At 39.5% G+C, this 19219-nt stretch overlaps 1 protein-coding gene across 2 annotated transcripts in view; it reads left to right on the plus strand.

Moving 5' to 3' along the window:
• luzp2 (leucine zipper protein 2) overlaps positions 1 to 14346 on the plus strand; it is a 125324-nt gene extending 110978 nt beyond the window's left edge. Inside the window, exons 10-12 of one of the 2 annotated variants that reach the window (XM_019886548.1) lie at positions 3423 to 3527; positions 7848 to 7919; positions 12936 to 14346. In XM_019886548.1, the coding sequence (XP_019742107.1) occupies positions 3423 to 3527; positions 7848 to 7919; positions 12936 to 13055 (297 nt within the window). In that variant the 3' untranslated portion in view covers positions 13056 to 14346. The remainder of the gene's footprint in view (positions 1 to 3422; positions 3528 to 7847; positions 7920 to 12935) is intronic. The other variant, XM_019886549.1, reaches the window with a different exon arrangement.
• Positions 14347 to 19219: the final 4873 nt, after the last annotated feature.

Consider the following 19219-nt stretch of genomic DNA (forward strand, 5'->3'; position numbering starts at 1 on the left):
GCATATACAGTACTGAACATGCCTCGGATTCCACTGCACACACTCATCTATACATTCAAACAATAGCACACCCACGAAGAGCATGCACACCTTGAGTCGGCATACTTTTACTCATAAGAGCCACATTTCTGAGTACCAGGAGAGAAAAGCATTCATTTGTCAACCAGGAGCCCAACTAATGTAAATTCTTGAAGTAATAAATCCTTCTACCACTACTCGGGCAAATAAAGATCAAAAATATAACCCTAAAATGTATACACACTCATATCAGTAGTGACGTACTCACAAACCATTGACAGGTGTCAATCCCGTAAACTAATGAACCATATTGTGAGCAAAATGGATAACTTCAAAGTGACAACGAAAAAGCAGTTAACCGGTAGTAGCAAGTAAATACCGGTACTACAAACCATATGCTCTCAGCATGCGCGCGTGTGTGTGTGTGTGTGTGTGTGTGTGTGTGTGTTCGATGTCTACATTTGTAATTTGTCCTGTGGGCCTAAAACCCCACTCTGGCCTTATTTACCAATACTCTTTGACCAATTATCCTGATGGTTTCATCCAATGATATAATTTGCCCCGAGGAACCATTACATCACCTTTTACAAGCCAGCCCAGCCCCTCACTTGTAGCACAAAGAAGCCACAATGTACACATTATCCCATTCATTCCGACAATATTTTATACATATCCTGTTCACAACTAACATCTGTTTTTCTCATGCTGTATAGGGATGATCCATTATGAACGCATGAGCAAAAACAGCATGTTCAATCTATTCCTTCCGCTATCGCTAGCGAGAGAAAATGAAACGAAAACCTTTTTCGGCTGTGAACTGATTCTGATGGTTGCTGTCAAGACGAGAGAAATAATGCATGCAATGCTTATCAGCCACTCAACTCACTCTCTCTTCCAAAAGTCTTCTTGACGGAGCTGTCCAAAAAAAGTCAGAAGAAAAAGTTTGACAGCGAGTTTCAAATCGTTTGTTTTCATCCTAAAAATGCTTTGCTTTATACTCTCAAGGGACATTTTTGGTCCAGTGAATGAAGCTACAGTACTGTATAACAGCCCTGAGCAGTTTGCTGCAACAGGCAGTTACATTTGGAACAGTGTCTCTTAATGCTGCAGCTTCTTTCGCCTCTGCTTTGGTCATGCAATCTCATTAAAATCAACGTGTCAACATTGATTTCCTTTCGAGAGGCTCTTCTTCCTAACATTTGGCTTAAAAAAAAAAATTAAATAAATGATGTAGGCTGGTTAGGTTTCACATTAGCGTTAAGGACAAAAACACAAAATTGTATTCGCTATTTTATGACTTGTATACAGAAGTGTTGTCTTATTTTTGTATTCTGTGATTATGGGTCGCTAACTGAAAACAAAAAGTAAAAAAAAAATAAAAATACACAACAGAGCTTATCTCTATGAACTCTATTTAAAAACCATCAGCATAGCATACACCATGTTCTTGTCAACACTGCATATCTAAACCACTTGTAAATTAATACTTCATGCCTCTAACAAGTATAAGAGGCTGAACTGTCCATCAAACACATATTCCCATTACAGTGCCCTCTGTTGTTTGTGAAAGAAAACCTCCACGTTTTTAGCTGGTGATTGGCAACATTTCTTTCATTCTCAATTAGCTGGTCAGAATCAGTGGCGAAATCAATCATTCAACAGTGAGTTCTGGTCCTGTGGGCTTATTTCGATGCAAAAACAAAAATGGTCGTACTAGGGCTGAATGATATTGAGGAAAAGCCTGAACTGCGATTGTTGTGGCGGGTATTGCCATTTCAATTAGATTCACGATTTTCTTCAAATCAAACTTCTGTGCAATATGTGACAGAAAATTGCATCATACCATCAAAACATTTAAAGCTATTGCACCCAAAATGCAAGGACACTCAAGAGGTTGCGTGCGGAAGGCAGTCCTTTTTCAAGGTTTTAACATTGTTTTAATAAGAGACCTACTGCTTGCTATCATACATAAATACATACATACATACATACATACATACATACATACATACATACATACATACATACATACATACATACATACATACATACATACATACATACATACATACATACATACATACATACAGGGACATATATAAATCTTTTTTTTTTTTCTTTGCAACGGGTCAACGGCCCAGTGAGAATTCAACACGAGCCTATGCGAGCCGATGCCCAAGAGGAAAAAGAAAGGCGCATTTCACAAACAATACCGGGAAACCGACTTGAAATATGGATTTATAGCGTCAGGTGATTCCCACACACCAAGCCCGCTCTGAACAATATGCGGCAAGAACCTTCCCCAATGAATCAACGAAGCCTTCAAAACGGATTCGTCAACCAATGTTAAGTGCCTTGAGAGTGCAATACTTGCTGGTTAACCACTCACTGCTTGGGCGAAAATGTCATACACTATTGGAGAAGAATTGATCATTCCCACGACTGAGACAGTATTGGTGTTACCCTTGTTATGATGTGGCCGCTGCCAATAAAGATATTCATAATAAATGAATAAATAAATAAATTGTGGATTATTGATGCAGCATTGCATTCTGCGCCTTACGTTCTTCACAGTTTGCGAGCAGCCAGGAAAGCAGGGACTCGAGGGGGGGATGAGTGACTGGTGTGATGTGGATGCAACAATTCTTTTTTTTTTTTTTTTTTTAAATCACCAGCTCAGAACTGATTGTTTGGCGTGACATGTTGACGAATGGCTCGTCTCTACTGAATGGTGACCCTGGTGCGATAATAGTGCTGGAAAAAAAAAACACTCAGCTGTGGCAATCGCCTAATCATGTTGTCTGAACATTTCCATTTCGATTTTAAGAAATGATCAATCGTTCAACCTTTCATTGAAAAAAAAAAGTTTGTTGGAATTCAGGTTTTTCATAAAATTGTTCAAGAAAAAATGGACAATGGTTGCATGCTTTTTTTTTTTTCCAGCGTCGGTGGCACAATTTTGTTGAAACCCGCCATGCGGAAAAATTCACATTCTGAGGTTTTAAGTTTGCTTAAATTAAACATTACCTTTCGACATTGCACATTTCAACACCATGTCTATCAATTTTTCAGGAAGAAAAAGAATATATACAAGGCTCAGTCATACTGGCGAAGGCATCTTTTTCTTTGCTATGTGGAGCAAAGAATGAAGTACCTTTTGGTTAATCCTTATCTTTTGTGTAACCTCTTTAATTGTTCTTGTACTGATCTGAATTTTATGGTTTACAAATACATTTGATTGATTGAACTTCATAAATTAATTTTAAAACAGCAAACAAAACAACGCCATTATGAGTCAGACTTGTTTACTTTTCAGGATGCTCAGATTCAACGTTGCAAGTAACGAGCCATTTCTGCATTTTATTTTTAACCCCAGGCTAAAATGTTTGTTTTTTTCCTAATAGGATATCTCTAAAGTTCAGAGAGTCATCACAACCAGCAAAACCCCCATGAACATCGGCGTAATGAGGAGAGAAAATGGTGGAGTTAAAAAGTGCCAGATGGAGGAGGTGAGCCTGAACAGTAATTAAACCACGATGCAACCCAAGGGCTTGAATCCACCAGCATCCATTCAAAACCCTCACCAGGATTTAAAAATCTAGTTTGTCTTTATTATTGTCGTTATCCATAAACTTTGTGGAAGGACTGAATGAAGTTCTTTATATATACAGTATATATACCGTATATATATATATACAGTTTAAATGTGTATATATAAAGTATATTGTCCTATGTATGTGTGAATACCAATAATGTGTGGAATAGATGGGGATGTGGAAATAGATATATATTTTCTTCATTGAGACATTTGCCCTTTACCCCATAGACCGATTAATTTAGCCAAAGTAATTGAAGGTCAGCGGTAAACGACCCACTGTGACTCTATCTTTGACCAGTGTCTGCTGGCTCTAGCTCCCTGTGACCCCTGCACAGAATAAGCTGTTCCAGATAATGAATGGATGGAAGGAATACTTGCATTATGATATCACTTAAAAATGGAGACTTACAACATAAAAGCGCTTCACTCTCAACGACAACTGTTCCGGTTTCCAAATAGTTCCTGCTGGAAGACTTCAATTAAACAAAATCTGTAGCTGAGTGCAATGTTGAATGGGAATTGAATTTGAAAGCAGTTACTGCAAAATGAGAAGAGATAGACAATAATTGAAATTCGCTATTCAAATTTTGGTTAATTTGCTGCCTCATTGTCACTGGCGAACAACTCTAAGATTCAGGCAACGTTGACATCCGAGCTGTCAAGGAGCCTCTCAATAACCTCTTCAGACTTGTGAAAACCAAAAGGATTCAAAAGGCCCATTAGGAATTTTGACAAGTGGCTAGCAAAAAGTACTACAGATAAATTTTTATAGACATTGGTGTCAGGAGACTACGGAAGTCAATGTTATAAAAATCTCGAGGAGATTGTTCCATAGTGAAAGTGTACTAATGGCAAGGTTCACCAGTGTGCCACAATTATGTAATTTTGGCATGCTTTTAAAACCTCTGCAGCAAGGGAGAGAGAGAACTTTTCTGATTCATTTAAAGCATTTATATTGTGGTTGCTGGTGAATGTTGCCATAACTCCTGGCTGTTTCCCAGCAGCCGGCTTTCAGTGGCCGGCCATGCATTTGGGACCTGGGCCTTTAGTGGGTACTTACTCAACTTAATCTACCTCTCTTCAAACAGGGTGACCCAACAATGATTGAAACACACTATGACTGTTAAAACTGTTGCAAATAATTAATATAATATTTGTCTCATTTTTCGCCGTATACAGTACTCCGGTTTCCTCCCACATTCCAAATTGATGGCAACCCAGACTTTAGTGATTATTTGTGGTTCTCAGATGAGGACCATTCATTCCTGTTTGGTCATGTGAACAGCAAAAGCCGTATTTTCTGAAGTAGGAGCTTCTGCAGTATCTCAAGCGCTGAGGTGGAGATTTGCAGCACATTTATGGAAAAGCGATAACAATTTACACTAAGCCACTTGAAGAGCTGAAGAGCTCCACATTTCAGGACAAATCAAATTAATTATCGTAACGAATTAAGCATTTCTCTCACCAGCTGTACAAATGGTAAATACAAATCTTTTTTTATGTCACACTGCACCACCACTAACATTTCAAAAATATAGATTTAATACGATACAAAACCACAATATAACAGCACTGCAACTGTGCTGCATACCGTACATTATCTATAGAGCAATTCAGAATTTCAATATTTATCAAATTACATGACAAAAGCAAAAATATAATACAATATAACATAGTCAACTCGGATGCTGATTATTAAATGTATTAATGTGCGTTATAGTTGTGTTTTGCATGCAGAAAATATGATGGCATTATTGTAGGACGATATAAGCAGCAAGCCCTACTGATTCTGAAGGCATTGAGCAGATTAGATTGATAAAGCAGAGGCTGTAATCTGATTGGACAAAATAAATAACTACATCAAGCATCAACATGCATGTGATGGAAGTAGAGCAGCCAAGAGAAATGATAAAAAGAGAATAGATTGCTAGAAATACATGAATACAATTTTATAGAACACGTTAAAATGTTGTTCAACTGATTAGCACGTCTGCCTTTCAGTGCAGAGGTTGTAGGTTGTATTCCGGCTTCTGGCTTCCTGTGTGGAGTTTGCAGTTCTCCCCGTGCCTGCGTGGGCTTTCTCCTGGTACTCCGGTTTCCTCCCACATTTCAAAAACATGCATGCCAGGCTAAATGAACACTCCAAATTGTCCCTATGTGTGAGTGTGAGCGCTAATGGCTGTTTGTTTATGTGTGCCCTGCAATTGGCTGGCAACCACTTCAGGGTGTCTCCCGCCTACTGCCTAAAGACAGCTGAGATTGGGTCCATCACATCCGCGACCCTCCTGAGGATAAGCGGATTATAAAATGGATGGATGGATGTTGGTCAGTACTTGTGATCGTGTGGTGGCATGCCGAGAAGGCATTGATGGCCCTGACCGCTCATCAGTGTTACAGACGTATTACTTTTCTGCTTCTCTTTGGAAATTAAATGTGAATGCATGTTTTTTTAAGCAACCCAATCTGAAACAGAGAATATAAAGACCCTTTTCAAAATATTTCAATATCATGGAAAAATGTATTGATTGCCATAATTCCGATCAAAAACTAACATTCGTAGATGATGGATTTAAACAATTTCAAATATGTTTATTTTTACAAAATTTAAGCATCCATCTTGTAAAACCCACATAAACAAGAATTTTAAAAAATTACATCACTGCGGAGAAATCAGCTCAAAATTTTGAGGGTCATGAATGATTTACGCATTACTCATCGACTAAACTCAAAGCACCTGCACAGGTTAAATTGCTCCAGGTTGGTTGAATTGTTTTAGTTCGGTGCAATATGGGGAAGACTGCAGGCTTGACAATTTCCCAGAAGCCAATCATTGATACCATTCCTAGGATGGGTAAGCCACGAGTTCATAGCGAAGGAGGATGGCTGTTCACGCAGAGCTGTGTCCAAGCATATCAACGGAAAGTCTAGTTGAAGGGATAAATATGGCAGGAGAACATGCACCGGTAAAAGAGATGACCGTGGATTTCTGCACATTGTCAAACGGAACATTCAATAATCTTGGCAGAGATCCAGAAAGAGTGAAATGTTGGGGGAGTCACAGCCTCAAAGACCACCGCATTCAGATGCATCCAGAAGATGGGCTACAACTTTCTTAGGCCAAGCCACTTCTGAGCCTGGCAGGTGAGGAACGGGCTGCTTGAGGTCCAGTGTGAAATATCCACAGTCAGTCATGATTCGGGGTGCAATGTCCAGTGGAGATGTTGGTAAATTCTGCTTGCTCAAATCCAACGTCACACAGAGAGGAAGAGTTTGTCAGAGAGGTATTTAGCAAAGCGTTAAGCCGGTTAACAATCTGTTTATTATTTATTGTGGTTGTAGTTTGCAGTGGTGGACAGAATATTTGATAAAGATATTTTATTGGATCCAATTATATTGTGCAAGCAGTCATAATGTGGTGGTTCGTTGGTCTGCAGTTTAATGATGCCGTTGGTTATAGTGCCGGTGCTGGTGCCAAGCCCACCCGTTTATAGGTATATCTCCCCCTGGGAGATGGGAAATAATGATACGCCTGATTTGCTTGGCGCTCTGAAACATCAGAATTTTTTTCAGTGTGCATTTAAGGCTTAAAAGTTCCTGCTTGGAGTAATAATCAATCTTTCATTTTTGGGGTTAGAGATGAACCGAATCTGATTCTACCTCGTTTGGTGATATCCGCCCCCAAAAATGAAAAAGAAAAAAATAATAAATGAGTACCTGAAATGGAATGTGTGCAGTCTGCAAAGACATAAATATGTCTTCAAGAGTGAATATTAACAGCGTGTATGACTTCGACGTTCAATACGTGATAATTCTGAGTTTACAATGAATAAATAAAACACATTAGTCTGATGTCCTGTATTCTTGATGAAACTATGATTTGAAATTCTGTAATTTTGTTCGCTTAGCAGACACATTAGGTGTACATTATTTGCAGAGAGTATTGGATCAAGTATTGGATCGGTATTACGAATACCAGCTTGAATTTCTTCTTAGTATCGGCTTGGAAAGGAACTTTTTGGTAGTCAACATCACTACCAAAGTCAGAGTACCACCAAGTGAGAGCTAAACCACTGTGTGTTGCACAAGCATGCACACAGTGGTCATTCAGGGCAAAATACATGATGGACCATTTTCATTAACATGTAACATGTTTTGGAATACTGTATTTAATTAGCTCGTTACCCAAGTTCCTAGCGTGTGCTTTCTTGATGTTTTCTTTCTCCTCCAATAGACTGGCACTGACTGCTTCCAGAATCAGACGAAGGAATTATCTCCAGAAGCAAAACAACCACAACCACATCAGGTGAGTCCAAAACAATCAAAATGAAGCACGGTATTATCAGAATAAGTTGTGACACTTTGAAACTTCCGCAGACTTCGCCCTTGGTAAACTGTGAAAGGCTTCCTTTAATAAATAATGTCCTCATGTATAAATCACATTTTATAGTTACTTGGGTTGTCTTGCCTGTGAGATATTGAAATTGCTTTGATGATCTGGAAAAATGGAAGTATGATTAAAAAAAGTACAAAAAGTGGTAAGGTTAGCAGATCCACCTCACGGCTCTGAAGTTGGGGGTTTGAATTCTGGCTATGGCCTTTCTGTGTCTGGTTTGCATGTTCTCACTGCACTCATATGGAGTTTCTCTTGGTACTCACATTCTAAAAACATTCTTCTTCGGTTTAACCGAAGACTCAATTGTCCTTATGTGTGAATGTGAATGGCTATTTCCCAGCAACCTGTCCAGGGTGTACCACGTCTCTCTCCTTAAGTTGGCTAGGACATGAAGCAGCTGAAACGTGACCCCAGTGAGGACAGGCCATATTGAAAATGGATGGATAAATGATCTAAATCTGAAAAGAAAAACTGAGACAATCAACAGCATTTTCATTGTCTATATTAAGCATTTATTTTGAGATCTGTCCACAATCAAAAGTATGATTGTGTTATATCTATAATGGATTGCGAGCTGATGAGTTATTTAAGAAACGGACTACAGTAATCCTTTTTTTTTTTTTCCGCGGTTAATGGCGTCCAGAAACCACCAACATGTATGTGGGTATCAGCATGTTCAAAATATGTCAACAGTATTTCTACTTTACAAGATTACAACCGTACACACATTTACTTAAATCTTTAAATGTAAAACCTTTTACATTAACTAACACTCATCAACATTGCCTTCTGAGAGAGGCGGCGAGGCTTGTATCGGTGGGTGTAGAAGACGGCTCTCACTTGACTCCTACAGGCTTTAGGGTCACTCGGAGGCTCTTCTGCTGAATGCGCGGATGGTGTAGCTGAGGTTTTTAAATTGGAGAAAAACATGGTGACGGGTAGCGCTATAACGTTCATCTTGTCTTCTGAGTAGATGAAATTGGTTTAAGGTTTCTATTTATCAGACAATGGTCTTTTTTAATGAAGAAAAAAACCCCTCTTACCTAGCTGACAGTTCCGGCTCTCACTTCAGTTATTCATCTGAGCTGTCACTGCTTGCTTGTAACGTGTCTAAAAAAACAGCTGACCGGGTCGGGAGACCTCTAAAATAAGGCTCCCCGACCTGGTCAAGGTTGCGAACCAACCCGCCGCTGAAGGAATGTGTCCCTTTTGACGGTGCCATCTCTATTGCGACACGCTCCCAAACACCTAGGACACATTGCCTCAACGGCGGCAAGGGTCTGGAGCGCAGCTTAACTAATCGAAAAAAGTTATCGCTTAAAATAGTGATCACAAACACAACACTATGATACAGTATGTAAGACAGTCAACGGCGTGACGAGACACAACAAGGCCAATCATTTCACGGGATAAATAAATTTGTGCTCTCATTGGTCGATGTTGAACCAATCATTCACCTTGTTTGAATGCCCGTGGCATGTATGGTACAGTGCAGGCTTGTACAAAGCCTCTGATTCACGTCAGCTTTTTGTTTGGCATGCAGGGAAACCGATTCTTTCGCGCATCAACATGAAAAAATGCATCTTTCCGCAATATGACTGCCGATATGGTTGTATTTTTTTGTCTTTCTTTCTTTTTTTTTTTTTTTTAATGAATGAATAGAATATTTGGGGAAAACTAGGGAAGCACCGAAGCCGCAAAATGTGGAGTGCTGAGTGGCGAGGGATTACTGTAATTACCAATAGTCTGTTATGAAGGAATATGTGAAAAAAAAACACACACGGGTGAGAAGGTGAATGTTCAAAAGACCATAGGGAAATACAATTCAATATCTGATGGTGGCTACTATGCTAAAGCCTAACATTCAAAAGTATCATATTGCTGAATTGAGTCACACCTGCCTGAAGTTGGCAGATGGTGCAATAAAACAACACATCCCATTTGAATTCAGTACAATCATGCCAATCTGAGAACTTGTCATGCATTCCAAATGGAACCATTCCACTTTTGGACACGTTCTATTTGCGCAAGAATATGGCAGATCGTCAGAGGAATTTCTGCACACCAGAAAACATTCAGTGACTGCCTGACTATTGAGGATGTTTTGAGTCAATACCACACAATAGATCGTGTCATTAATTCCTAGTCAATTGTATTGTTTCATCATCAATAAATACAATTCTGTTGCATTTGATACTATACATGATGATTAAAAATGAAATACCACACAATGACCACTTTGGAGATGATTGATGAACTTTTTTGCACATAACACTGCAGCATTCGGTGTGAGGTGGCATGTCACTTAAACATACAAATGCAGAGTGACAACATGGGAAAGTTATTAACAGTTGACGGGACACCCCAGTGTTGACTGGCGGAGCTATCTCCCCATCTTTGATCACTCAAAGCTATTCGTGCCATTTTGACCTTGAAATGTCCCAGCACAATTAAACGTACCTGTTCCACAACCCCGAGTTAGCACACATTTAACGACATTTTCGGTTAGGGTCCCAGTCGCTTGTAATATATTAACAACAGAAACTGTTATTCTGTTTGACCTTTCCACTGGAAATGCTTAAGTGTTTTTCCATGCACGTGGTGTTATACATACTGTCAAAAAAATTGACTTTTTTTTTATTTTTTTTTTATTGCATATCGTTTTCGACACTTCTTTGCAACAGTAAATCTTTTACCAAGTTCCTTTCCCTTCTGACATTTGTTCCTTCTGTGCGGAATCACGCCAACATGAAACTTGTAGTAAACAGTTTGATTAGTCGTGATTTGCAGTCGGCTGTCTGAGTGAGTCTGCATTACATTGCCCAATGTTCCTATCCCAGTGCTACTTCCATTATGCCTTCTCATGTTCAATTAGAACTTCTGTGTTGCCTAACCTGATGTACAAATGTTTTGTGGAGCAAAATTGTATGCTGGAAGCCACAAAAAAAAAAAAAAAAAAAGAGCAGCATCTGGCCCGTTCAATAGAATATGTACGTCCTCTTGGATTCACGCATGCCTTCCAGCGGGATGATCACATGAGCTGGTTCTCACGCATTGTGGCTTAACCTCAATAGTTTGACAGCTCAAGACACTCACTGAAGAGATTTCACTAAGATTCCTTGAAATGTCAGCAAAAGGCACGTTCTGAGTTATTGGTACATGCACAGTACGATCGGTTTGGCCTTGCACTTGTTAGGCTTAAATTATTCTTCAGAAAACGACTGGACAGACACTTGCAGCCAGCGTGATGATTTTCACATCAGGCTCACAGCGCTCCATCGTCTTCCCACATTACAAAATACATGTTTCTAGGGTGAATTGATGACCGTTAAAATTGTCCATGTTTCTCTGTTTATATGTGCCCCGTTTCCCGTCCAAAGTCGGCTTGGATGGCTCCAACTCACGGGCACTGCTAGCGTTGACTAGCAGTCCTGAAAATAGATGGATACAAGAAATTTACATGTACAAACTCTAAACCAGAGTGGTTTAAACATGCTAATTTAAATCCTACATCGATAGTGAATTGGTTTGTCAGGTTCATATGACCCCAAAGAATAATGTAGCCCTGTAAGGGGCTGACGTTGGATTCCCCATAATGCCAAATGATGTTTTGCAAATAGTTTTGGAGAATCCCATGTTGTTGTTTAGCCGATTATTTCCCCATAATACTTGTAATGTGTGTATTACCTATAGATAAAATCAGCTAACAGTATGCACGTGTGTCTTTTGTTCATACCACGACGTCGAACATAGACATGTTGCCAAAAAGATGTCAAATGTCCAGTTTGGACAAAATGCTACAAAAGCAAAGAAAGAGGAATTTGAATTGAAAACCTAACTTTTATTAAAAACAGGATTGTTCCTTTTTTTCAGCATATCTGTATAAATGATCTGTAAAACTTCGGCAGATTTTTTTCATGAAGACCAACATATTTAAAGTTATTTTAAGTTGAAGTTGATTCATTTTGAAATAAGATTGTACCCTGTATGTTTGGATTGACATTTATGTCCGGCCTCCAACCTATAAATGTGCTTTGAATTCGGCCCCTTGTGTGATATTTTGATATAGCTGTTGTAGTGCATTTTGCTTAAAGTCATGCTTTGCTATGGTGAGGTGGCGTGTGAATAAATCATTTGCAGCCACGAGTAGAAAGGCATTCCCAAAAGCGACATTGACAATCATATCACAGGTGTTTTGCTTTGAGAAACGCTGACTAGTTTCTGTGTGTACTCTTATGCTCAGAAATGTGACGCCAAAATGCAGAAAAAGTGAATAAATATTCCGAATAGCAATGAAAATTGAATTTGAGGGCATACATTACATTATGGAGGAAACAACAATCCTTTCTGCTGCACAAACGACATTGTGCTCAATAGCGAGCTGACTGATGTGACTGTCAGTGCCGTTCATCAAAGAACGGAGGGAGCTTTCATCCCAAATGATGGTTAATGGCATGCATTATGCATTCCTCATTCACTCTTTGTCTGGTATTCAAAAAAAAAAAAAAAAAAGAAAAGGATGAATTCTGGTGTTGTTAGGCCTTAGCCATAAACAAGAAAATGCATCTCACCTATCACGTCGGGCGTTATCAAGCTAGTAAGGCGAGACACTTCAGTGAATATGTGGGAGTGATATAGCGCATATTAGTCTTCCTCCATATATCTACACAGGGTGCAAGAATGTACAGCAATCAGTGTAAGGCCCCTGACAAGTAAAAATTGGCCTTTTTTTCTTTCTTTTTTTTTTTTTTTTTTAAATAGAGCCTTGGTAATCTATTTTTTGAATGCATCAATTCTTGACATTCTGAGGTATTAATGAGCATTAGCCATACCTATCTGTCAAATCATAGATGACGGCATGGCTGCAATGAAATATGGCCATGGCTATCTCGTTTATGATTCATGTTTATCTTTTGAACCTCACAGCAAAGAAGCCAAGGGCAGCCCGGGAGCTTGAAAAGCACTGGAAAGAGCCCAGACGACAGCGAGGACGAAGGGCAAAGCGGCAGCAGCAGCAGAAAGATAAAGCCTCAAAAATACAACTGAGCGGACAGGGTATCATGAAAAATACAAATCTCCGGCGTTCCTTCAATGATATTTCAAAGAGCACACACACACACACACACACACACACACACACACACACACACACACACACACACACACACACACACACACACACAAACACGGCATCAGAATTGCTTGCAAAAGCTAAGACAGTGGAAATGTCAACACAAGTACATGGCATGCATTATCCAGTTTTAATTTGAAGGTAGCAATGGCACTGGTAATTTGTTTGATGATTGTTCATTTGATGTTTACTTATCTGAGTTTTAATTCTTAGTGAGGGTACTGCTTTCTAATATGTGATCTTTCGAGAAAAATCCCTTTGCACTGGCAAGGCCAGGATACTCTCAAGAGTGAGAAGTCACTGAATTGGCTGATGCCTGTTCCACACTGTATGGTTTTTGCAGTCTTCACACACTCACTTTCGGAATGTTCACAATATGTGATGGACCATACATTGAATCGTGGCGACAACTGAGTGATTTTCAGGGCCTTACTGCAGTGTCTTTGCATCATTCGTATGGCTCCACAACAGGTGGCGGTTGTGACTTTGAGCCAAAGCGTGCTCACGTCGTGGTGTTCATGTGGAAACGAAATGAATAAAAGAAGAAATAGAAGAAAGTGTGTCCAATCTTAAAAACGTAGCTCAAGGTGAGTTACATTATTAATGCAAGTTTACAAACACAGTTGCTGTTGATGATAGTGGCTGTGACAACGATATTCATGTCATTTCGTGGTGTGTTTCTCTTGTTTTGTTTTCTATCCGCGATCGAAGCGTCTTTAGAGAGGCTGCGAAATGATTTTCTCTAGATTTGGGACACTGCTTGATGTTGGTCGCAGTCCATATTGTGTTGCAAGACTGCATTTTCCATCAGAGATGGTGAAAATTGTACAGTGCATTCCGGGCTTTATACAGAAAAAAAAAAAATAATAATAGTGTACGTCTACAACAACTACCAAACTTCGACTATTGTTTGTTACTCATGGTAGCAGGTTAATTTACTCCTCTACATTTTGGAATATTATGGCTCAAGTTGGCTGGCCAACTTTTCAACATTGAATCTTTCTGCACTCTTTCTGCCTTTACCACTCCAGAGGCAACGAGCCAAAGACTCACAATGGGTCGTCTCCCCGAGAATGTGCCATGCACTGAGTAGTAACTCCTAGCTACATGTATCTGTGTTCTCTGACCTTGATGTGTACTTTCAATGAACTGTAATTTTCAGTACATTTGTGAAGAATAAATGGTTATTTGTGGGAAAACAAAAAACATGACCGAGTTTGTTTGTGATCCGCAGAACAAAAGGTTGCTCATTGTGCAAACGTGCCCGATGAACGCTTCCTCAATTTGGCACATTTCAAGAGAGGTTTAGATTACAGCCGATGATTTGTACTTTCCAAAGTCACAAATATTCTCCTCCCACTTTAAGTTGTCGGCTTTCTGAATAATTAAACGCAATAATGGGAGTCATCAATCGCTTTCATGATTTACTATTTTAAGATGAAGGCGTCAGAACTGTAGTGTCTGTGACAAATGGCTGTATCTGCGTGTGCGATGGAGAAAATAATTACCGACTTTGGAGTGACTCCGCAGCGTGTTTAGCCACAGCAGCCAGCCAAAGCTCATCACTAGCTACCTGGTACAGCCTAAGAAGCGCAGAGTTGCGCCTGAACCTCCAACTACCCACAGTGGATGATGCGAGCAACACAGCCCAGCCAAGCCAAGCTTTTTGGGACAACTTGGCAGTTGGAAGCGCAAGATGCAACTTTTGCCTCGCAAACTGCAATTTGAAAACCGCTTACTTTGAGCCTCGGAGTTAGTTTTGTCACAGCCGGTATGGATGAGGACCCAAACGCAGAGAATAAGAGAGTGAAAAGTATTTATTTTCCAAAACAAACAAAGTGTTCTGATTAAAAAAAAAATGCTCAAATTAACAAAAGTCCAAAATAACAAATGTTCATCCAAGTACGAGAAGAAACCGATGGAAAACGACTAGACCAGGAAATTTAAATCCAAGCAACTGAAGAGATGACAAGAAACACCTTGATAAGACCCAAATGGCTGAGGGAGCTCATTGGAAGACACAAGGGATGGGATTGACAAGCATCGGTGACAACAGAAACCTAACGTGACAGACATAGATAAAGAAACGCAAGCAAAGCATGACCAAACGAACATCCAATCCAAACCAAGTCAACAAAAGACAGATCATGACAAGTTTGTGTTAATCGTGACCATTGGGTAGACCAAGACCACCAGTGTAATACAAACTGCACCATGTATCTTCTGTGGGCTGAAAAGACCAATCACATTTTTTTATGAACCAGAACAGGATTAGCGGTCAGGAAAATGAATGGATGCAATGAGCTCACTAGGCTTTATTTAAGCATTATTTATTTCCACCGCACTATCCAACTGTTGTGGGGCTTTAATACCACTCTCATCTACTGTCAAGACTACATTGGACTGGAAAAAAAAGGCTTTGTGTGTTTCAAAACTAACAGCTCCACCCCATGTCTCTTTATTTCCAGCAACCCCTCCGTGTGACATTTGATGTGACCACAGGATCTAAGAATGTGCCGTTTTAAAAATGTCAGATGGCAGGTGTACCGTTTTTTTTTTTTTTTTTTTTAAAGGCCATAATCCTTTTTTTGCACAACGGAGTGACTCACATCGGTTAGGTCAACATGTTGCAGTGGCATAAAAAGGCCCTCCAATCAGGATTTGGAGAGCCGAACAGGATTCGAAAGATGCTGCCTTTGAACAATAGCCCTTTGATAGGAGGGAAAAAAAGATGATTGCACAAACTTGGAGCTTTAATCAAAGCAACAAGGTGTTATTTGTATGCCATTTTCATTTTCCCACTCACAAAAAAAAAATCCTGGCGTGTACTCACGATGTCTTTATTTGAAGCCGAAATCCTTTTCAAGTTCAACAGACCAATGAGAAGTCAGAATTTATTGGGAAACAAAGGCTGTGGATCGAAGCCAGATTATCTTGTTTTATCTAACCGTGTCTCTGTACAGCTGCATAACCAAATTGAATTTTGTAGTTCTACTAATTAAGATAAACTCACACAGTAGGAAGTGGCTTCACTATTTCCTGATCTTGAATGCTCTCTGAGACAGAGAGGGAATGGTGATATAACACATTTGCTAAGCACTGTACATGAACACAAATGATGTAGAACCCAGGACTGGTGAGTTTATCACAACAAACATGAATCACAAAACAATTTTACTGAATATGTTATGTTCCTACTTGCCTCGTGATGAATACATTTACTTTGACCTTCGTTTGGGCAAGGCTGGGACAAGGTCGTAATAGGAAAGAAGCAGAGGAAAAAAAAAAAACAAACACACGCATGCACGTGCACACACATACACACAAGTCGGGATGGTCTTTGCTCTTGTATCAACTACACAGCAAGACAAGCAAGCGAATGTGTTGAGTACATTTCCTTCATGAGTTGAAGCTACTATATATTCTGGTCCTATCCATTGTAAACTAATACTTAGAAGACTCATTTGTATGCCAGGATAAGCGGATCACATAATAGATGGATAATAATAAGTGCCCCTTTTTATGAGGAGTTATTTCAATAAAACCCACAATGGTGTTACTCTCATTATGTGCGTATCCACCTTATTCCTACGCCCTCCGAGCCTTTGTGTGAATTAGAAGTGCGACTTCTGGTAGTGCAAAACTACTGTTTTGTTAACATGGCAACTGTTTGTACGAGTCCACTTTCTGCGACAGTTACAGACTTTAACAATGTGGGAATGCCAGTTGTTGCATCTTGCAAGCGAAAGCATTTCAATCCCACTTCCTGCTAATGTAGCACGGTAGGAGGATGACATGACAAAAATAGGCCAGAGATAAGGTACAGACAGGTTTAACTACCGGTACTTTCCAAACTCTGTCGCTTCAGGGTTTTTTGTTTTTTTTTGCAATTGGGGCGAATGAATGATCGCTTGGGAGAGGAGGTGAAAAAGATATTCTATAAATGTCTCCCACATTGTTGGTATTATAAAATAAAATCCACACACAAGAAGCTAAATATTAACTTTATTCTACTGACTGGTAAAGGAGTTATCCATCCATTTTCTGATCCGCTTTATCCTCACAAGGGTTGTGGGGCGTGCTGGAGGCTATTCCAGCTGTCTTTGGGCAGTAGACGGGGGACACCCTGAACCGGTTGCCAGCCAAACGCAGGGCTGGTAATGGAATTAATGACAAGGTAAATTTTTGCTCAAATTAACAGGAAAAACAAATACTGCACTGTAAATCTTTTAGGTTTCATTAAAAGTAAAAATGCGAAATGAAAAATGATTTTGGTGCGGGGGGCGGGAGGGTGGGGGGTTATACCCATCCATCAAGCGTTTCTTGCTGACCAGGCTGTTTTTATGACCTTGCTCGAGGTCTTCTCAATCCATCTCGCCTGTTTGGTTTTGTTTTGTTTCCTACCAATGTCAGCAGTTTCCCATTTCCTCCACTTGCCTTCAGGTTAACAAACTTTTTGGCTAATCATAGTGACAGAAAAAAAACAAACGAACATTATCACCATGACTTCATTTGTATCAGACATTAATTTCAAGACGTGGTGCTGCCTTCTTAATAAAATAATAATAATAATAATGATTTAAAGAAACAACATCACATTTATTCTGACCTCTTAACGTGCCTGTTGTTGAGCTATGATACGGTAGCCCGTATAGCTTACGTATAGCAGTTTACTAGGCTGTGTCTTATCTTATTTGAACCAGTTGCTTGACAAATGTCAAAAGGAAAATTTATAGAAGTGATAAAAGATGAAAAGGGTTCTGATTTGAGACGCGGTTGTCCTTGAAGGCAATTCCGCCGCTCATGAAGTACAAGGGGCATTACATGAGACTGTCATATTAGTGAACTTGTTTCGAGACCGAGCCACTGCAACATTGACAGCTTTGTGGCACAGTCTTTTATCAAATAAGCTGTTTGGAGGTTTTACTGCTTCTGAAAGAAAATGAGAGTGCATAAGGCATTAATCAGTATCACTGAGGTAAGTAAAGGACGCCTTTGTTTCACGGACATGCATATGCTAAGTCTGAGACTGTCAATGTAAAAGTCGTTATTTTACCATAATTGTAAAGCACGGACTGTATTAGCTTTCTTAAATATACGCTGACCAGCCAAATGGTGAAGCAGGAATTTCCAATCAGGGGGTCGTGGCACACCATTCTGTCGTGAGACATCATCAGGAGTGCCGCAGGAAGTCGGCCAAGTTCACTTACCTATAATTGGTCTGGATGTTATTTATTATGTACAAATATATTGTTTGCCGATAGCAACATCAAGCAGAACAATGAAACACTCTTCGATTAGCTGCCAAATGGTAGGATAAACTTGTGCCTCCACTTGTTTCCATTCTTCCATCCACATTCTTATAAGAATAAGTCATGGATTCCAGTGTATATCAGCTTTGGGTTCAATTTCACGTGTCCAGATTTTACAAAGAGTACATTAATATGGTGAGTAAATTAAGATGAGATAACGACTTCACCATTGAGACTTTTTTTTGTGACATCTATTGTGTGGTTGAGATTTTTTTTTTTTTTATGATGTCAAATGGGTGTCTTGGCTTAGTAAAGTTGGGGAAATACACTGATGCGAATGACCACAGCTGCAGTATGTCTCACATTTCACTTCAATTAGTTACAGAGCCAAAAATATTCAAATTTAACTCCCAACTAATCTTTATGCGAATAGTATATATATTGGGTGTCTTTTTGTCTGATGGTGTCACTCCTCTGATTGACTGGTTATAAGCTCACACGTTAAATCAGCTGGGAGTGGCCTCAGTTTCCCCAAGAGCCTGAACAAGATGAGCAGTATAGATGGAATGATGGTTTGATATTAATCTTCTGTTTGTGCTACGGCCGCTTTTTCATTTCATTATCAGTAGGAATCACTGGAATTAGCTGCTTTTGGATTCCAGCATCACTTCCAATTTGTTCGGGCACCTCATAGTGTCTGACCTGAACTGAGAGGAGAGGGTAAACATTGGTAATTGGTGTCTACAAACATGCACAACAAAATATGGAAAATATATGCAATTACTACATGGAATATTTTAGCTCCAAGCTTAGCGAGGTTTGATGCA

Source organism: Hippocampus comes, unplaced genomic scaffold (assembly GCF_001891065.2).
Source record: "Hippocampus comes isolate QL1 unplaced genomic scaffold, H_comes_QL1_v1.1 scaffold261, whole genome shotgun sequence".
In the NCBI taxonomy this organism is placed as follows: domain Eukaryota; kingdom Metazoa; phylum Chordata; class Actinopteri; order Syngnathiformes; family Syngnathidae; genus Hippocampus; species Hippocampus comes.